Consider the following 22,345-nt stretch of genomic DNA (forward strand, 5'->3'; position numbering starts at 1 on the left):
AAGTAATGAAGCTAAAATACAAAAAGCAGACCCATGACTGGATTTGTGGTAGGCACTCAAAGGAGAAGGGATAGTCAACAGATTATCATTTTGTGAAGACAAGGCACAGGAAGGGGTATATGGTATCGAGGAGTTAAACAACACAGCCAGTAGGCGAGTTTGTAAGGAGTAGTATTTCATGTTTCAACTCTTTTTAAATGAATTTTAAAGATGTACTGTGAGCATCTTAATCAACATAAGCAATTGTACATTAAATATTAATAGTATAACATGTCAAAAATAAAGTTTTTTTTACTAAGGCACGCTAATAGATTTAGCATGCACTAAATAACATGCAGCCCACTATATTCCTATGAGCCGCATGGCATTTAATGCACACTAATCATTTAGCGCACCTTAGTAAAAGGACCCCAAAGTCTGTCAAATCTTAGAAATACAGACACAATCTCTTTAAAGCTTAAAGACAATGACAATTCAGCTAATCTATTTGAGACATATATTTTGACCATATGTGCTCATTTAAAATTTGAGTAAGGAAATGTTGCAATCATTAAATTGTAATTAAAAAGATTATAATATGCAGTATATGTATGCATATAAATATATTTTCATAGCCATATTTGCATATAATTGTAAATTTTGACTTAAATTATTTGTATTATTAAAATGTCAATAAAATTTTATTGCAAACAAAAATAATATAGATGCGTGCAGCATAACCACAATCATTGCAGACATAGTACAGAAATGAAGAAAAGTATGTATTTATTTATTTGTTACATTTGTACCCCGCACTTATAGATGTTGGAGTTTAAAATCCCAGCAGTATTACTGCAACAAATACAGCTTCACTCCTTAACCCACCCTTTAACTTTGAATTAAACTCTATATGTAGCGCCACCTATACTCTGTTTACATATAGGTTACTGAAAGCCAATGAGACACTACCATCATTATAGCGGACCGTGCACTTCCCAACCCAGGGAAGGGCACGTCAAAGCTTTCACAGAAGCCCCGCCCACTACAACCCCAGTCCCAAAAGCGAGCCAATCAAGCACCACCTACCGACGTCGCTAAGGAGATGACTCAGCCCACCCCTTCTTGCTTTGTTTCCGGTTCCTCCCTACGCCGTCCTTTTTCCGTTTACGTCAGCGGCCACGCTGAAGCTACTTCCGGTCTCTAGCTGTTGCACCCTGCTGTTGGTCGGGTATTGACAGAGGGATGGAGAGGCGCCGCAGGCCCGGTCCAGGAGAGGCCGGGGACAGCGTGGAGAAGTACTCAGTGCTGCTGCCCACGTACAACGAGCGCGAGAACTTACCGATCATCGTTTGGCTCCTCATCAAGTACCTGGGCGACAGGTAGAGTCCGGTGACCCCTGGCAGGGCACAGATTTAGCAACATTATTTTCTTGCGTGTTTCAGCCTTAAGTTGTGATCGTGTTTTTAAAAAGATTATTTTACATTCTCCTTTATCTTATTTTCAAACGCGATCAAAGCGTGCTTAAAATGTTATAATACGTATCGTGTTGACATTGTAACACCAATATTGTTATTTGAATGTTTTTACTGCTGTGATTGTCTTTTGCTTATGTTTGATGTATTCTTAGTATACACTGCCTTGAGTGAATTCTTTCAAAAAGGCGGTAAATTAAATCCCTAATAAATAAATAAAATAACGAACCATAAGTCTAATAAAAAGTGTAGAGCATTTGCCCAGTTAAAGGTCCCAACAAAAAAAGGAGGTTGTGTAGATCATGAGGCATATTTTCAAAGCAGCCTTCCAAAGTTCCATAGGTTTCTATGGAACTTTGGAAGGCAAAGTGCTTTGAAAATATGCCTCCATGCGTTTTCCAGGCTTCACATATGAGAGTGTTTAAAATAATTGAGGCTTCTTAATAATCATAATTGATTTCTAAAATTTCAAATGACTGCTTAAAAATGGAGTTTTCACATTACACATCACTTAAGGCCCTGTTTACTAAGTTGCATTAGTGTTTTTAGCGTGCATGCGCTAACCATGTAGGCACCTATAGGGATATTGTAGGCACGTACATGGTTAACGCACATTAAAAACGTTAATGCGCCTATAATGCTGCTTAGTAAACAGGGCCTTTAAATACTTAAGGATTCCCTTTACTAAGCTGCAGTAACAAATGGCCTTAATGCAGCTTTACATGAGTCTTTGCCACACGCTGTCCATTTTTACTGCAGCTGTAAAAATTCTGATTTTCAGTTTTCTTCATTAATGGTCATTAGCAAGCGGCCATTTAAAAAAAATTATTGCAAGAGCACCTACCATCCTCTATTTTGTAGGTAGTAAGTGCACTCTCCAGTTAGCTGATGGTAATGTAGATGCACCTGATTAGTGCAGGAGCACCCACTCTGACACGCTTCCACAAAAAAAAAAATAATGATTACTGCATAGTTAGCACACACACATACAAAAGCTTAACATATGCTTATAGGCCATTTTTGTTGTGTTAGATGCACTTTGAATGGGCTGTGTCGGCATTGCTGTGTGGCTTAGTAAACAGGGGGGTTAATTTTTAAGTGGTAATTTGAGATTGTATCAATTATTATGATTGAGAAGCTTCAATTGTTTTAATAAGTGTCATACTAAAAGAATATGTATGGAATAATTTTGATTATATGAAAAACAGGTTCTGAGGCCATCTGCTGATGGCTATATAATGGTTGTGTAGGGAGCTCAGTGGGGCAGTTATCACGCAACATGATGGTGGGCAGGTGTTTTGTTATACTTCACGTATTTAGATTTGTACTGATAGTAAACAGTTTATGTACCACATGCCTCCTTGTGGGTGATCCAGAGATTCATTCCACCCTTGATGCATGGAGAAGCACCTTCTCCAAGGTGCTTCAATGGAAGTTCATACTACTGAGTTTCAACCAGCAACTTCATTGGTCTGGATCTCCTGGTGCTATGTCTCTGAACTATACCACCATCCTCAGAATTATCTTGAATTAATTTTTAATATGAACTTTACATTTGTTAGTAAATGATGCTGAACATCATGGCCGAGGGGTGCTTTGACATTGTTTCCTTTTCCCCCCTCAGTGGATACAATTATGAAATTATTATTATAGATGATGGAAGTCCAGATGGAACTCTGGAAGTTGCTAAACAGTTGCAAAGCATTTATGGAACAAATAAAATCGTAAGTTGCATTTCTTCTCTTTTATTTAAGAGTTATACATGTACACAGTTTGATTTTTAAACATGGGTTTATTGTGCCAGTAACAGACAAAATTTGCTATATTTGATAGCTGTTAGGGGGTCTTTTACAAAGAGGCAATAAACCCACTGCGGGCTTACTGCTCGCTAATCCGAAACTACCACGGCCTGCCCAAGGTAGTTCCGGCAGGAGTGCACGCCATTGCTGGCACTCAGATGATTTTTTTTTTTTTGTCTAGAGCGGCGCTAACCTGGCAGTAATTGGGCATCGCTGTGCACTGCCCAGTTACTGCCGGGTTACCACAGGAACCCTTACCGCCACCTCAGTGGGTGGCAGTAGGTGCTCCCCACCACATGGTAAGGGTTATCTTACTGCGTGGCCTTTTTTGGGGGAGGGGGCTTTTTACTTACTGCAGTAAAAAGGGCCCTAGTGCACAGGAAAAACAGCCCCACACTGCTACCGCAGGGCCCTTTTTCCCACAGCTTAGTAAAATAACCCCATATTTGTTAGAGTCCTTATGGAAGACCACACTTAAAAATCCTGGAATTCTAGGCTATAACGTTTAGGGCATAGCATGTCTGCACTTGGAAGTTAAACTAACAATTCTACCTCTGGTTTTTAAAGATGAGCTACCTTTTGTTCAGCTCTCTTCCTCTCCTGTATTTTCTAAAAGTCTTTTATGTCTATGCATTATAAGGCTTTGATATAGGCAGGCACAATAGTGTTCAGATTTATTTAATACCATTATGCTTGGAGTGGAAGAGCTTTAAACTTCATTTTTGGGAATGAAATTAAAAAAAATCAGAGAAAAGAGGTGCACTTACAGATATTTTTGTTCTTAATGGAAACTATTAACTAGAGTTACTAACTGTGTGCCACTGCTTTAGCATGCATTAATACGTTAATTTTACTGCTGAAAGATAGCTCTAACTTAAGAAGGAAGACTGAAACATATGATAATTTTATGAGAAACAATAATTTGAGATTTATAAACTTTCCAAGGATTAAATTGGTGAAACCAACAGACATATTAAAGAGATATCTATGTGAAATATTGGAAATTCCACAGGCAAACCTACCACCTTTTAGCCAGGTGTATTATGTTCCACAGAAGGAATCATCCCAACAGGAGAAAGAAGAGTCTTTGAATGTGACTTCTCTTCTGGAGACCCTGAACAAGCAGAAGCAGCCACTTTAGTGGCTACTTTAACACTGATTCCTGACAAGCAGTGGCTTTTACGATTATTCTTTGAGCACCGGGATAAACTATTCCTGGGCCAAAGAATAAGTCTATTTCCTGATGTTTCAAAAGAGACCCAGAAACAATTTTTGTTATTTAAACCAGCTATCTTGCAAATTGGTGGGGTATTTTATTTGAGGTTCCCGTGTAAGTGTATTATTCGGTTGAATTCAATCAAATATGTTTTCATGGACCCTTCACAATTACCATCTTTTATTGCTTCGAGAAGAACTGAAGGAGTTTAATTTATTGTTTATCTCTGTCCATATCTGTGCTTGACTAACTTTAATGATTTCTTTTTTTTTTTCCTTAAAATTCCTGCTATTAACATCTTGGATCCAACAAATAGTGGACTTGAATGTTGGAAACTAAATTTATTACCTTTATTATAATTAATCTTCATTATGGTAAAATTATTGTAATGTTTACCACACTATGCTTAATCAAGAGCCTGCAAATAGGTGGGAAAATGTGGGATACAAATGCAATAAATAAATGTTTGTATAAACTTATAATTGAAAATAATTTAAAAAAAAACGTTAATTTTACTGCAAGCCCCATTTCTGTGCAATGGAACTTAGTTATTGCCGACATGCTAATAAAGTAGCATGTTAGTAACTCTAATAGTATGCTGCCTTTCAAGATCCTTCCTACTTGCCTATTGTTAACCTTTACATGTAAAATTTGTATACCGAGGTGCAAAGCACATCATGATCTGACTTTAACAATCTAGCTGTGAAGAAAATTGCCATTTTAAGGTCAACTTTTCAAATAGCAAGAGAAGGTAAAATCATTTCATCAGTTAAATGTCTGAGTACAGGCATCTACCATTCACGCTGTTTAAAAATATTCACTCACCATAGTGGTTTTCTTGGTCTACAAATAATTGCAGACTAATTGTTATGGTTGCTAGGCTTGATAAAAGCAGATGGAAGCTTGTTCGTCTTACTAATTGCACTGTTTCTGATTATCAGCTGTTCAGAACATATTAAAAAAAAACAAACAGGGAATTCAGCCATTTGGATGCACTGATTTAGAAAATATTTTGGTGCTTCTTGTAAAGAAAATGTTTTCTTTTAAAAGAGAACAGTAATAATATTGTTAATCCACTTTAACTTAAATTAGTCCTTAGATTTCAAAATAAACATGTTAGTGGCACAGTGTCTCTGTAAGATATACCGTAAAACAGGATCAACTCCCAGTTATTTTTTCTATTCAGCTTTTGGAACAATGACATTGGCCTTTTGAATTGGATTTGTGCTAACTTTTTAATGGCTTACTGCTGCAGCATCTGAATCTTTATTGGACTGTTAAACCTTACTGGAGAATACTAAAGTTGTAATTTTAAACAGAATTTATGAAATGACTTTTAATATTTTGCAGCTTTTAAGGCCCAGAGAGAAAAAATTGGGATTAGGTATGTATGCTACTTTTTTTTTTTCTTGTATGTAAATTCTGAATGACTGTACCATTTGTAGAACTAGGTAGCTCAGTACAGGGGAGCCACAAGACTTCAAACGGCATAGGCTTGTTTTTGAACACCTCAAAGACATTTGCTTGTTGGTTAACTTAGAGCCTTCATCTGTAAGCTCCAGTTCTTTGGGGGCGCCAGTTAATCTGGTAACAAACTATAAAAATTTTGGAGCTATTGTGGATTCTCATCTTGCTTTCAGTGAACAAATTAGTAATGTATCTAAAGGATTTTTCTCTCTCCGTCATCTTAGGATACTATTTGGATTTTGCTTACACCTTTTTCAGTAGTAGCTCAAGGTGAATTACATTCAGGTACACTGAGTATTTCTCTCTCCTTGGAGGACTGACAATCTAAGTTTGTACCTGAGGAAATGGAGAGTTAAGTGATTGGGTGGCAGAGCCGGTGCTGGGAGGCTGGGCTGGTTGGTGGGAGGCTGGGCTAGTGCTGGGCAGACGTCTACTGTCTGTGCCCTGAAAATGGCAGATACAAATCAAGGTAAGGTATACACAAAAAGTAGCACATATGACTTTATCTTGTTGGGCAGACTGGATGGACCGTGCAGGTCTTTTTCTGCCATCATCTACTATGTTACACCACTGCTTACTGAGTCAGCATTACATACACTGATATATACTTTTGTTATCTCTAAACTGGATTATGACAATGTAGTATACAAAAGGTTATCAGCCTTTAATCTCAAGCTACTGCAAACGTTTCAAAATACAGCTATATGCTTACTTGGTAAAGCAAGTAAATTTTATAGAATGACTTCTTTATACCTTAAATATCACTGGTTGCCAGTTCAATATAGGTCTCAATTTAAGTTACTGATTTATAAAGCATTATACACTGAGATTCCATCATATTTACCATGCATGGTGATACCGTATGTTCCCGGGTGGGCTCTTGGGTCTATTACGGCACACAAATTAGTGATGTCTCCTCTCTCTAAACTACAATGGGAGTCTACTAGGGAAAAGGCATTCTTTTGGTTAGTTCCTTGTCTGTGGAATCAGTTGTCAATTGACCTAAGGCCAGAAAGTTCTTGTAAGAACCTTAAGAGATTACTAAAGACATATTTCTTTTCGCAGGCTTTTGGATTTTTAATTTTTTTTTTTTTTTGTTACATTTGTACCCTGCGCTTTCCCACTCATGGCAGGCTCAATGCGGAGTAATGGTTATCTGGTTTCAGTGGTTGGAAGTTATGATACTGTACTTTGGCTGTGGATATTTCAGTGCTTTGGACTTGTCTGCTAAGAGGTGTTGTGTGGGGGTTTTGGATTTTTTTTGGGGGGGGAGGGATTGTGTGTGTGGTCTTGTGTGTTTCGTATAAATAACTGGAGCTCTTTTCTTTTTTTTGTTTTGGTTGTAATTTTGTAAAAAACACTTTGTTTTATGGTTAACAGTATAGCAAATTTTAATAAATCATAATGCTTAGGAATCAACAAAATCAGTGTTTTCTCATTTTTCTTACTGATAGCATTTAAATTGATTAATACATTCTTTGGATTGCACACTGTTATCATTCTGTATCCATTAATACAGACCCATACTAATCAGCTGTTTCATTCTAAAATCTCGTGCAAGTTTCTTAGCACGGGAAGGGTCGTGGGCAGTTAGGACGTTAGCTCACATTGGCTGGAACAGCTGCCGAGCTAGCTGCTGGGGTTCCGTATGGCACCTATCGACCCTAGTAGTAATTTTGCAGTACCAGTACTAGAGGTCATCATACCATATATAAGGGTGATGACTCCTTAGATCAGGGGTTCTCAACCCAGTCCTTGGGACACACAGGGGAGTCTGGTTTTCAAGATATCCACAATGAATACGTATGAGATAAATGCGCACACACTAAAACTATTGAATGTATCTCATGCATAATCATTGTGTATATCCTGAAAACCTGTCCCAACTTGGTGTGCCCCAATTTCTGTGTTGAGAAACCCCTGCCTTATATATATTTTTTTTTTGTTACATTTGTACCCCGCGCTTTCCCACTCATGGCAGGGGCAATGGAGGGTTAAGTGACTTGCCCAGAGTCACAAGGAGCTGCCTGTGCCTGAAGTGGGAATCAAACTCAGGTCCTCAGTTCCCCAGGACCACACCACCCTAACCACTAGGCCACTCCTAGGGATGAGCCCCTAACTAGTAGTTAGATATGACCTCTAGGGGTCAGGGGCATCATTTTGAACCCCAGTTGCTAGTGGAAAGAAGAGAGGGGGGCGACTCCAGCTCTGTTGCACCAGACTACCAAGGAAACCCCTGAGTCCTGCGGGGAGGGTCAGGTTATGATGGAAGAACTGATCTGGGGGTGGAGTGGGGCTGGGTCAGTTGCTGTGCAGGCACAAGAGGACTGGCCAAGGGCAATCATGCTGTGTGTGTGTGTGTGTGTGTGGTTTTTTTTTTTTGGGGGGGGGAGCAGGATTCCCCTTACTATGTGCAGGTCCCAGCACTGTCCCACCTTCCAAGGCACAGGGCATGGGCACTCTGCAGAAAATTCAGGTCCAATGCTGGGCATGCCCCCTGCATTTAGCACAGGGGTTTTGAACTTATTTGAACTTTTAGTAAACAGACCCTTAAATCTTTTCTCCCATTATTGTGTTGACATAAGGGATAAGCTTAATAAATCAGGCCCAAAGACTTCTTTAAAAAAATATATTATACTCCATTTTCACAAAATACAGGTAATTTAAAATGTGTGCTTAATTTACTATATAGTGTGTTGTCTGTGGGGGGGGGGGGGGGGGGGGCGGAAGATAAGTACATAAGTAATGCCACATTGGGAAAAGACCAAGGGTCCATCGAGCCCAGCATCCTGTCCACGACAGCGGCCAATCCAGGCCAAGGGCACCTGGCAAGCTTCCCAAACGTACAAACATTCTATACATGTTATTCCTGGAATTGTGGATTTTTCCCAAGTCCATTTAGTAGTGGTTTATGGACTTGTCCTTTAGGAAACCGTCTGACCCCTTTTAAAACTCTGCCAAGCTAACCGCCTTCACCACGTTCTCCGGCAACGAATTCCAGAGTTTAATTACGCGTTGGGCGAAGAAATATTTTCTCCGATTTGTTTTAAATTTACTACACTGTAGTTTCATCGCATGCCCCCTAGTCCTAGTATTTTTGGAAAGCGTGAACAGACGCTTCACATCCACCCGTTCCACTCCACTCATTATTTTATATGCCTCTATCATGTCTCCCCTCGGCCGTCTCTTCTCCAAGCTGAAAAGCCCTAGCCTCCTTAGTCTTTCTTCATAGGGAAGTCGTCCCATCCCCGCTATCATTTTAGTCGCCCTTCGCTGCACCTTTTCCAATTCTACTAAATCTTTCTTGAGATGCGGCGACCAGAATTCAACACAATACTTAAAGGTGCGGTCGCACCATGGAGCGATATAACGGCATTATAACATCCTCACACCTGTTTTCCATACCTTTCCTAATAATACCCAACATTCTATTCGCTTTCCGAGCCGCAGCAGGACACTGAGCAGAAGGTTTCAGTGTATTATCGACAACACCCAGATCCCTTTCTTGGTCCGTAACTCCTTACGTGGAACCTTGCATGACGTAGCTATAATCCGGGTTCTTTTTTCCCACATGCATCACCTTGCACTTGCTCACATTAACGTCATCTGCCATCTAGCCGCCCAGTCTCGTAAGGTCCTTCTGTAATTTTTCACAATCCTGTCGCTAGTTTAACGACTTTGAATAACTTTGTGTCATCAGCAAATTTAATTACCTCGCTAGTTACTCCCATCTCTAAATCATTTATAAATATATTAAAAAGCAGCGGTCCTAGCACAGACCCCTGAGGAACCCCACTAACTACCCTTCTCCATTGTGAATACTCTAGAATGTTTTCTTATGTGGCAAGTGGCCAAATAAACAGTTTTAAACTAAAAAAAGAAAATAACAAGGGATGAGGAAGCAGAAAACGGTGGAGGGAAGTGTACTGAAGCTTTCCATTCTTCTCTCTACCCCACCACCTTATACAAGGGCCGATGACATTTCACAGTTTTGTGGTTTTGACTCATTTTAGCATGTGTTGAATGGCTTGTAATTTGTTTTGCTTTTATGATTTTAGATTTTTGTGGTATTTTCACATTATTGCTATGAACTGAACATAGTTGAACTTTAGCCTCTTGGGAGGGAGGGGTATATGAGCAAAAAAAAAATGTCTGTTAAAATAGAAGAACATGAGGGGTGGGGACAAAATGTTGGATGGATGTTCTTGTGTTTACTTGTTGATAAAGGAAATGAGGTCTGGGGGGGGGGATATGGGGTACTTCTGATTGGATAGTATGTGGGACATTGGTAAGAGGAAGGAAAAAGTAGGTGTGATACAAGGAACCAAGGAACTTCTTGCAACTATTAGCCATGTGAACCTCTGTCATTTTTGTTACACGGCTACACTGTTGAAAGTCTGTTCTGTTACCATGAAGCATCTGTTCTAAAATTGTCAGGTTAGTTTTATGATTGGTAGTGTGTGAGAACTTTAAAAATAAAAAAAATCTGAAAATCAGTTGGTGATATGAAGGCATAATGAAAGGAAAAGGGAACCTAGTTGACTTAAGAATGAAGTTTTCAAGGCTGGAAAATTGAAGGCATATGCTCATCCGAGCATCCAAAATTTCAATTCTGGAATTCACCTTCTGAGGTGGAGTGGTCCAAGCGATTTGCCCCACTTTGGGCCATTAAAGAGGTGAGGAGCTTATGATCTGTTGTGTTCTCCTGCCAGCCTCCCCAAACTGCCTCCATCTGCCATTAGATTCTCTCCTCCCCTCGCCAGGCTGCCATATGAGGTCTGCAGAACAGAGGATGCAACTTGAGCCCCTGCAGTCACTTCTCTCCCCTGTCCCCCTTCCCCACCTTCCTAAGGGGAGAAGCAGAGGACCAATTTGCCTCATCTATCCCTGTGCTGCCAGAATCCTAATTTCTTTACTGTGAGGCCATTAGGGCTGGGGGGGGGGGGGGGGTGGTAAGAAAGGTGAAAGAGATAGAGAACAGAGAGAAAAATACCATAGGGAGAGATGGTGCAGGTGACGGGAATAGTTGCACCATGGGAAGACATGGAAGGGAAATAAAGGATAAGAAAAGCGGATGTCAGGTTACACAAGCAGGGCTGGTTCTCAGCATTTTCAAACTGAACATTTGGGACACAGCTGGATAGGTTTGATTCATGATCCAAGCCTATTTGCATATTTTTGCTACCCTGAATTCCAGGCTCCCTCGCAGCACTCTAGGACTGAAGTCCACCATCCCTGTCTGGTTCCTAACACCTGCCAGCACTGGGTTCCAGTTCTAGTAGTCTTTCATCCCTGAAATTGGGTTATTTCTGTTGTCATACACCTACCGTCGACATGAATTTTGCTGTTAGTAAGATGTTGGCTGTTTTCATTTCTCACCACCACTGAGGGACTTACTCTGAAGTGATTGTTAATAAAGGAAACTGTGATGAAACTAACTGCTTTGTGCCTTCCTTATAGGAACAGCTTACATTCATGGCATGCAGCATGCCACAGGAAACTTCATCATCATAATGGACGCTGATCTTTCCCATCACGTGAGCACTGCTGCCAGCTTCTGCTTAATTTCCCTACATGCTGTTAATAGCTTGGCTTTTAATCTTTCCTCCATTTTCATTGTAGCCAAAGTTTATTCCAGAATTCATCAGGTATGTAGAATTTATAGTATCAAAGCTGTTAATTAGATGGTGCCAGCTGGAGTAGCCAGTGGAAATGACACTTAATATCAGGGGTTGGTTATCTCCCATTCTCAAAAAAAAAAAGAACAGCCTAGGTTGGTTTACAGAATAATTAAAATATTCAAATTATCTGTCTCGTTAGACAAATGTGCTTGATATATAGTCGCTGGGGGTAGAGAGTGGAGAGGTGTCTTGAAAACCAAACTTGATTGTGGTTGTTTAGGCCCAGAGCTGGGTTTAATCATTTCTGTAGTGCCACCAGGTAAATTCAGTACTATACATATTCAGATGAGGGCCGTAAAAAAATGGCAGATGGTGAAGTATATATGCTTTGACACCTCTCCAAGCCACCCCCCCCCCCCCCTCAGCCTTTTTGGCTAGTAAGAGTGCTGTATCCACTCTTATCATTTAAGAACACCACATCTAATATAATAAAACGCACCCTCAACGTTCTGAGGACAACGTTCTGTGAAGCCTTGAAGCCTGAAGCCTTGAAGCCATCTGACGTCACTCCCAAGCTGAGGCTGAAGGGTTCGTGGATTCGTGGTGTGAAGCCTTCAAGCCAGCCAGCCGTCTCTGCCCCGCCCTCGCGACAAAACAAACAAATCCGGAAGCGAAACGTCAGGGAAGGAGGCGGCGCTCCCGACGTCTAGCCTTCCCTTCGCTGTGTTCCGCCTTCAAAACAAGGCGGAACACAGCGAAGGGAAAGCTAGACGTCGGGAGCGCCGCCTCCTTCCCTGACGCTTCGCTGCACGAACCGCCACGGAGGTAAAGTTAAAAAGAATTTAAAAAAAAAAGGGATGCATGGATGCGAAGGGGGGGGGGCATGGATGCGAGGCATGGATGCGAAGGGGGGGCATGGATGCGAAGGGGGGGGGGAGAAGAGGGCGGGCCAGGCTGGGACATGGGAGAGAGCGTAGCATGGATGCGAGGGGGGGGGTCATGGAAGGGCGAAAGTGGACTTGCTGGAAAAGGATGAATGGAGGCGGCAGGGGACAGAGGAGCATGGATGGGTATGGATTAGGAGGGCAGGACACAGGGAGAGAGGGGAATTATTGGAAATGGATGAATGGAGGGGGCAGGGGACAGAGGAGCATGGATGGGCATGGATTGGGAGGGCAGGACTCAGGGAGAGAGGGAAATTGCTGGATAGGGAAAAATGGAGGGGCCGGGTGACAGATGAGCATGGATGGGCATGGATTGGAAGGGCAGGACTCAGGGAGAGGGGAATTGCTGCATAGGGATGAATGGAGGGGACAGATGGGCATGGATGGATATGGATTGCAGGGCAGGCCTCAGGCAGAGAGGGGAAATGCTGGATAGGGATGAATGGAGGGGGCAGGTGACAGACAAACATGGATGGCCATGGATTGGGAGGGCAGGGCTCAGGGACAGAGGGGAATTGCTGGAAAAGGATGAATGGAGGGGGCAGGGGACAGATGGCCATGGATTGGGAGGGCACGGCTCACACTCTCTCTCTCATATACAATGTCTTTCTGACTCTCACTCTCACACACTCTGTCTCACACTGTATCACATTCACTCTCTATGTGCCACACAGTCACTCACACACTCGCTTGGTCTCATACACTCACTCAAACAGAGAATCTGTGTCTCACACACACTCTCTCTCTCGCCCCCACACACACACACTCTCACTCACACTGTGTCTCACATACACACTTGCACACACTCTCATTCTCACACACACACTCTCTCACAAACACACTCACACCCAGACTCACGCTCTCTCTCACACAATCACACTTTCACTCTGACTCTCAAACAGTCACTCTCACATACACTCTCCCAAACATACACACTCCGAGGAAAACCTTGCTAGCGCCCGTTTCATTTGTGTCAGAAACGGGCCTTTTTTACTAGTTTATAATAATGTCTGATTCTTACTAGCTTATAAGTTTTCTTTGCATTAGTAAATAACTTTTTGCTACCTGTGAGTATTTCTTGCTACTTTATGGGCTACTATGAATAAGTAAAGAGGATTTATTTCCTATTTTTTTTCTGTTTTGTGGGGGTAACTTTTTTCTTTTTTTCTTTCAAGTGTTTGCTTATTATGTATTATTTGACAAATTACATAAATATATATATATATATATATACTAGTAAAAAAAGGCCCGTTTCTGGTAGAGATGAAACGGGTGCTAGCGAGGTTTTGGGACAGGAGGAGATGGGGTTTGTAGGCTGTGGAGGCATGTGGAGCAACGCAGCTGTCCACAAAGCACCCTGCAGGCACAGGGAGGTAGCGTTTGTAGCCTCGCAACCCGTGTCCCCCGACCCCCCTCGAGGTACCTGCGAGGTCCGATCGCATTTGTTTACTTTCCAGCAGTGTGCTCCGCAGATCGTGTGGAGCTCCGTAGTTTGCTGCAGTGTGGTCCGCCCTCATCATGACGTTGTGTTGCAAGGGCGGGGCATATGGCGCTTCAGAGTTCTGGCTTCCGTTTTCGAGGCATGGGCAAACCGGATATCTCTGGCGCCTCACAGTTCCGGTTTTGAGGGGCTTTTGAGGCTTCATTTAGAACGTTGGGGTTGCAACTTATGTCCGGAAGGGGCGTGGCTGAGGGCGGGTCCTGAGTGACAGTGAGTGGTGCACAGTGAGTGTTGTTGGCAGCCAGCCTAGTGCTTCAGTGTTTCCCTCCCACAGAGTAAGCCAGGTGAGAATTATTATATAGGATGATAGTTTTAAGCCTGTATACCCATGCTGTTTTGGTTTTAAGACCAGGTATTTGATCCCATCTAGGGACTTACTTTTGTCTTACATCTTGTCTTTCTAATCTTTAGTTGAAGTTAAGTTTCTTTACATTTTGAATATTTATTTTAATGGACTCTTCGTCACAGCCTGTCTCCTTAGTTCAGTTTGCCATGTGAAACCATAACAATAGTAAGTCTATGGCCATTGGACATCCATAAAAATTCAGTGTACAAGTTTAAAAAGAAATAAGATTTTATGGTTTCTTTGTAATGAAGGGTACTTTTCTTGTAGGAAGCAAAAGGAAGGCAACTTTGACGTTGTCTCTGGAACGCGATATAAAGGAAATGGGGGTGTATATGGTTGGGACTTGAAAAGAAAAATAATCAGGTATGTCTTTGGATTTTAATTACTTTATGTAGTTATTTTACAGTCCATCAGGGGGCAGTATTTCTGATTTGTAGTGTTCACTATATTCAGCAAAGAAAATGGAAGGTCTGATGGGGATTGATATTTTTTATATTTTTATGTGTGTTTCTATTATTTGAATGTTTATATATTAGATTATTTAATTTAGCGTTGTAAATGCATTGTATGGTCCTTTGGGGACTAAAAAAAATAGTACATAAAAAAAAGTTAAATTAGAAATTTTATAGGCAGAATAATTTGAAAATTCCCTGTTGCCCAGTAATGAAGCCATGTCTAAAAATACACCCTTACCCCTCTAATTCTATAAAAGTTGCCAAAAATTGTACGCACAACTTGTTTGCAGTTTAATTGAATAATAAGCCAGTTAGCACCAATAACTAGCTTTTAAACAAGCAATTATTGGCACTAATTAGATTTAATTGACATTACATGCAATCTGAAAAAGGGGGTGTGGAAATGGGAGGAGCATGGGCATAACGGGGATATGCGCCTAATGTAAGCGCGTACACGGTACAAATAACTGTGCCTAAAGTTAGGCAGGATTCCCAGGCAAACTCACTATTCTATGAACCGTGCCTAACTTTAAGCACGGCTTATAGATTAATGGGTTTTTTTGGCGCTATATATAGAATCTAGCCCTTCGTGTGTTGCATCTTAAAATTCTGGACCTCTATCTGCTCTGTCCTTTGCTTGCTAAAATTAAAGGAACATTTTAGTTGACACCCAAACCTCTGTGGCTGCATGCACCTAGAATGGTCAAACAATTTTTCAATAAAAAGCTATTGTTCCTTAATTTAAGACTTGTAGTACATTAGAATTGTAAATTCCTCCTTAAAAGTTATTCAGTCTCTTGAGCGTTTTGCAGGAGAGGAGGAAAGATGGCAACCTGCACCCAGAAAAAAGTCACAAAATTATGAAGGAAAGCTTGTTTGTATGTGATATGGCCACTTTCTTTTCTATGGATGTCTAGCAGTATGATTTAGCATTGCATCCATGCAGAGAAATAGTTCCGCCGAGCCCTCACTTAAGTCGGATGCATGAGTCTGAAGTGTCAGTTCTATAGAAATCATTCTTTATAAAGTGTCTTCCAAACAGTGGGCCCAATGCTCAAAAGTCGCCGTTAAATACCGTGTGTGTCTCTAGTCACAGTTGAACTTATTGATTTTGAAACCGTGATCAATGCTGAAAGGAAATCGGATGCAAATGAGATGCGCAAAAATTCTGCAAGCGGCCAGGTAGTCAGAGCGCCTAGCACCATGCATAGACATTTCGTGGTAATCGTCAATGCTGTACACATGCCCAGGGAAAAAGGCAAGAACCACGTCATGGGGTTCCACGAATGTAGCAGCACTGTTATATGCGGGACACACACACACCGGACATGTCACACACACACACGTGCAGATTCTATTAAATGTTCCACAACAACTTTTTCACACAACTGTTACATGCAGAACACACACATATAGGGTCAGATTCTATATACGGCACCTGAAAATTTTGAATGGAAAAAAAATACGCCTAGGTGTATTTTGTAAAATATAACTACATTTTATAGAACAGGCTTAAATTTCCTTGTGGTATATAAAATAAGGCTGAGCACCTCTTCACATGCCAAAATGAAGTTGCAGACGTTCACGCCAGCATGGTGTAAATCCTGATGCCTAAATTAGGCGCAGAGCGGGTGCATTCTATAACGCGCATAGATTTTAGAACTGCTCACACACCTTTTTCAACTATGCAACTTAGAATTTAGGCGCACCACGTTACAGAATACACTTAGCGAGTTGTGCACATAAATTTTAATGCCAATTAGTGCTGATAAATGTTTAACATTCAGTTAACAATGCTAATTTTCTAGTTAACCAATTAAGTTGTGTGCATTGTTATAGAATATGCTTCGCACAAATTAAGGCGCCGTATAAAGAATCCCAGGGATAATACACACACACACACGCACATGCAAATACTATTTAAAAAATGTAAGCAGTCTGCGCTATAGAGAAGTTGCCCTCATGCAGCGATAGCTCCAGACCGACAAACATTTTGAAGGTTAAAGGTAGGCGCCCCTTTCTGTGCATCGCACAGAATTGCTTATTTATTAATGAGCTTGTTGTAATAGATCTGCATAGGATTATTGGTAGCTACTACTACGAACTGTAAAAGCAACGCACTCGGTATTTTATAGACCTCTATCATATCTCCCCTCAGCCGTATTTTCTCCAAGCTGACGGAGCCCAAGACGTTTCAGCCTTTCCTCATAGGGAAGTCATCCCATCCCCTTTGTGCATTAAACACTAAATAATGTGTGCGCTAGACTGGCTACAACCAAGTCTAAATCAAGCATTGCAAGCACGGTAAGCTTTGAGCATCGGGGTCAATGTCTGGCATTTTACCTGGGTCTGTTTTTATATTGCATACGATGCATATGAACCTTAAATTCTAATTTGCTCCATCTACCTCCCTCTTTTTGGCCGTTAGATGGCTTGCAGCGCCTTTTTTTATTATTATTATTCCTTTAAAACTTTTTTTTCTATTAATTTTTTTTCTCTGTTCAGCTGTAGCAATGCAACTAGCCTGATCTCTCTTCCCTCTGTTGCTGCTCTATTAATAAAATACAAATTTATAAACTGCCTAGAAGATTTTCCAGTTTGGCCGGATATCAAGCTTCAATAACATAAAAAATTGAAATATTGCATTCAAATGCTTTTCACTCAAAATGCATTCAATTGGGAAATAGAACCTTTATTTGCTAAAGGTTAAAAACAATCTTCTGGAAAAATCTCTGCTGTTGGTGGCTCCACATGAAACGGTTTAAAAAACAATTGCAGGGCTTAAGTATTTTAGGGCCTTTGTAAAGTATAATTCCTTTCATAAAGAGGTGCCTGAATATGTGGTTTCAGAGATGGTTCAGAACATCCTTATTTTGTAGGTCTTTGAAAGATATTGTAGCCTCCCAGGGACTCCAGTTTTTTTTTTCCATAACCTATATATAATATAATTGATTAATATGTTCTGTTTGTAAATCATTTTGGAACCAGTTTTTGTTGGAAGAGGATGGTATATAGAATAATGTAGCTGCCCTGTTGATTTAAGCATTTCAGTTATTTTTATTTATTTTTATTTTTGTTACATTTGTACCCCGCGCTTTCCCACTCATGGCAGGCTCAATGCGGCTTACGTATTATATACAGGTACTTATTTGTACCTGGGGCAATGGAGGGGTTAAGTGACTTGCCCAGAGTCACAAGGAGCTGCCTGTGCCTGAAGTGGGAATCGAACACAGTTCCCCAGGACCAGAGTCCACAACCCTAACCACTAGGTGTGTTAAATTGTTATTACACTTAATGGCTATGGCATATAAGAAGCAAACAAACATAACACGTGTTTTTTTTTTCTTTGATAGCCGTGGAGCCAACTTCCTCACTCAGATATTACTGAGACCAGGCGCATCTGATTTAACAGGAAGCTTCAGGTATGTTTATTGCATCACAACTTGTACTAGGATATGAGTCTTTGAGGTTTCATGCTAAGTATTTAAATATGGTTAATACAGAGTCTAGAATGAAACAAAAAAAAATATGAGAAGTTTAAATTCAGTGTAGGTAGTTGATTCATTGGATAATGTGAGAACAATATTGAGACAAGCGATCATCAATATGCTACTTTATTGGTGTCTTTGGTCAGTGTATCTGAAAGGCATTGCCTGTTGAGAATGTATTTTCGGCATAGAGATAATTTGAGGAGAAAATTTGTTTTTTTCTAGATATAGCTAAGGAAATGTAGAAGCAAAGACATGTTTGTTTTTTGCTACATACAATCAGCTGTTCTTCAGTCCGGAGCCAAATTTTCTTTAAAATTTCCATGTAAATGTATTGTTGATTATCACTCTGTGAAATGTTTTTTTGGGTCCCTTCCCACCTAACCGCCTTCCTGGCTACTGGGGCTGGGGTGAGGGTGGTGCTCTTGTGTGAACCTCCAGGAAGGACCAGTATATGAAGGGGGGTATTTTTGGAAAATAGATCATTTATGTTCTCTTTTTACCTTGTTTATTGATCCTAGGAATTTATTCTCCTGAGGGATTTCTTTAATTATTAAATCCTCTATTTGAAGTGTATTGAAACTCCCCCCCCCCCCCCCCCACCTTTTCTAAAGACTAGAGCTTGAAAAGTGTATTTTTCTTCCTTTCTGTGTCCCGAATGATTATTTTCTTAAATTTTATTTTTTGAGCTTTGCTCAGTTATATTCGTGACTGATTAAGATTTCAAATTATAATTTTTTTAGTGTAGGTAAGGATAGGAATCAAAAAAACCAAACCAAACTGGTTTGATCATGGATGAAATTTAGTCAGGTGTGACATGAAGATCAGTGGGGCATTGAAGGTGTGTATTTTTTACCAAACTGGTTTGATCATGGATGAAATTTGGTCAGGTGTGACATGAAGATCAGTGGGGCATTGAAGGTGTGTATTTTTTCATTTCACTGAATTTAGCTTTGTTTTAGCTTGTGCTTTTTTTTTGGTTTGTTTGTTTACTTTGCACACTGCAATGAAATAAGATATTTTTTATGTTAAGATGTGTGAAAATGAAACTAAAACAAACACATCAAATCCCCTCTCCTCCTCCATGCTGTCTTTAGGCATCTGGTTTAGCTTTTTCAAGTTGTCCGAAATTGCCAGCCTCTCTCTTTTTGCTATATTTCTCCATTTGCCTTTCATTCCCTGTTTGGTCACTGCTGGAGAAGAGGTGAGAGAGGAGTCTTTATGCATCTGTTTTGTGGAATCTTCACAGACAAGCAGGGGAATGCAGCCATACTCACCATGGAGTGTAGCTGTGTCCCCCTGTTACAGGTAAGCAACTTAGCTTTCTTAGAGGTTGATATACTCATGTCTGAATTTTTTTTTTTTTCACAAATGGAAGCCTCCATGCATGAAACACCTCAAAAATGCTGCTGCTTATACTGTATAGGGCCCATTTGCAAAAATATTTACAGGATGACCCCCTCACAAGTAGTAAACTTCTGTGCACAGTCCACTGCACAAGAAAGTTTATAAAATTCTATGCTACTGAACTGCATTGTAATATCATACGGAGCAGCTTTTTAATTCTGTGACAACCAGCATGTGAAGATGTCTTCAAGGACCATTGTTTGTAAAAACGAACATTTTTGGCAAATGTTTTCACAAGTTTGCTACAGATGCTCATTTGCTTCCATAGCAATCTTTTGGTATAACACACCATTTACCTGCAGGACATACTGTAACTTAGTATATTAGCCCCTAGTTATATTCCCTGATTTCAAATTCACATTTTGTTCAAGCCAGGTTGGTGATGTGATGTTTAGAACTATTATAGAAGGGAGCAGGTATTTTATGTGTGATTTTTATGTATATATTGATTTTATATGTTTTGTTGTACACTGCCAAGAATGGTAATTATGTAGTATCGAAATCTACAAAATAAAAATGAATCAGTAACAAATAGGAAAACAAACGCAAAAACCTAATTTACTGTAAAGCAGAGTGTCTGGATTAGAAATATTGGAAGTGCCTTAATTCTTGCTTCCTAGTGTTTATTTGTGGCTATGCAGCGGATTAAATGACAGTTAATACGCTCTGTTTTTCATCTACAGAACCATAGTTTCATAGGTTTATTTCACTTGTTTGCAGATTGTATAAGAAGAAAGTTTTGCAGAAACTAGTGGAAAAATGTGTTTCTAAAGGTTACGTCTTCCAGATGGAGATGATCGTACGAGCCAGGCAGCTGAATTACACCATAGGAGAGGTATGTCAGGCGTATAAACCAAAGAGGTAGGAATCCATACGCCTTGCAGAAAGGCTAAAGCAGCTAGGGCTCTTCAGCTTGGAGAAGGGACGGCTATAGTACCGCAAGACAACTTCTATGGGTCATTGGCACCATTTTGGGATCTGGTACCAACCTGGACGACAATGGAGAAGGAGGATCACTGCTGCTCAGCTCCACTGCACTCCAATTCCGACCCCTGGGGCAGATTTGTTGGGGGTCAGGTGGGATTGGAAGGTGCTGGGTTGTGTGGAGGAATTGGAGGCTAGAAGGGGGATCAGGAACCAGATGCACCACCCCAACCAGCTGTCTGTCCCAGTTAGTGCCAAGGTGGCGTTACATGACAGGGCCAATAGCACGGAGACTCCATGATATCGGCCCTGCAATGCAATGAAGTGCCCAGTGCGGTAAATAGAGGGCATGCTCCCTGCATTTACTGCACAGTCTTTGCACTCACTTCATGGTATTTTTGGCATAAACCGTGCATTAAGTGCAAAAATGATTGCACTTTAGTAAAAGGGCCCCTTAGTGTTAACTGCATGGGGCAATCCTACTAAAAATGCAAAGGATTCCTCTAATAATCATCATGTGTCTAATTTTTGCAGTTAATGCACAATTAACTATACACTTTTTACACACTGTAGAGAATAGGAGCCAGTAACTGGTTATTTAGCATGCTTAATGTTTGGTTTCTTAACTGTTACCAGTGCATTGTTATGATGTTAGAACTATGAGAAATTGGGTTTTTTTTTCCTTACAGGTTCCTATATCCTTTGTTGATCGTGTCTACGGAGAATCCAAATTGGGAGGAAGTGAAATCATCTCCTTTGCTAAAGGACTGCTGACATTGTTTGCCACTACATGATCCATTTTAATCCTCAACTAATCTGAAGGAATAATTTAGGGACCAAGAAACTATTTTCTAATTTTTTTTTGGTACAATTTACATTTTTTCAAAAGATATTCCAAATGAATTTTTTTTTTAAGTCTTGAATAAAAACAAAACAAAACAGGTATTCCCCTTACATGCAACCCAGAATGTGTTTGTGGCCCTTTGAGAGAGATGGGCGGAATTCAGGGCGAACAAAAGCCTTCATAGAGATCCGATGCAGATCGATTCTTCCTGTGCAATTTTTGGAGTGACACTGTTTTGTCATGTATGGTAACTTTTATAAGAAAATTTGGAGATGTGTAAATAAACAGGGAGTGATCGACGTTCTGCGCTTGTGTGGCACATCACACAACGCTTCAGACATTATTACAGGCTGTAACAGTGCCAAAAAGCATACACACTGCTACAAACACTGAACTCACTAAGGGCAAATGAAAAATCATTCCCACAATGACACAGCCCGATCCTCACCCACACCCACTACTTACAAAACATCACAAATATTTAAGACAAACTCCTGCTCCCCCACTGACGTCACCGCCAGCCCCCCTGCAAGCGGGCACTCTCCATTAAACACACTGTTACCCATGTGCGGCACCTCACAAATCTCAGCCGCGCCCCTGCTCCGCCGAAGTCGGTACCTCTCCCCCTGACGTCCTCCGTTGAACACCCCCCCCTCCCCAAGCCACATGTCTTAAGTGCACCAATCAAGAGGGCTCCGGATCCCCATGCCCCGCTTACCTCCACCTAACAGTACTCAGCCAGCAACTGTAACATGGCCGTTTAACCCCACTGCACGTCTTTAACCAGCACCTACTTACAGCGGACCACATCCGCAAATCGCTATCCTGTCCAGCACTCACAGATCTCAAAAACAAACCTCCTCCATGACCAGCCCCTCTCTA

At 40.8% G+C, this 22,345-nt stretch overlaps 1 protein-coding gene across 1 annotated transcript; it reads left to right on the top strand.

Annotated features, from left to right (window-relative positions):
• The first annotated feature begins 1,164 nt into the window (after positions 1 to 1,164).
• On the top strand, positions 1,165 to 21,762 carry DPM1 (dolichyl-phosphate mannosyltransferase subunit 1, catalytic). The gene is made up of 9 exons (XM_030211486.1): positions 1,165 to 1,358; positions 3,076 to 3,175; positions 5,817 to 5,850; positions 11,394 to 11,470; positions 11,556 to 11,581; positions 14,613 to 14,708; positions 18,154 to 18,222; positions 20,416 to 20,530; positions 21,309 to 21,762. The coding sequence occupies exons 1-9, from the start codon at positions 1,222 to 1,224 to the stop codon at positions 21,411 to 21,413; spliced, it is 759 nt and encodes a 252-aa protein (XP_030067346.1). The 5' UTR covers positions 1,165 to 1,221; the 3' UTR covers positions 21,414 to 21,762.
• Positions 21,763 to 22,345: the final 583 nt, after the last annotated feature.

The sequence above is a fragment of the Microcaecilia unicolor genome, chromosome 8, assembly GCF_901765095.1.
Source record: "Microcaecilia unicolor chromosome 8, aMicUni1.1, whole genome shotgun sequence".
NCBI lineage: Eukaryota > Metazoa > Chordata > Amphibia > Gymnophiona > Siphonopidae > Microcaecilia > Microcaecilia unicolor.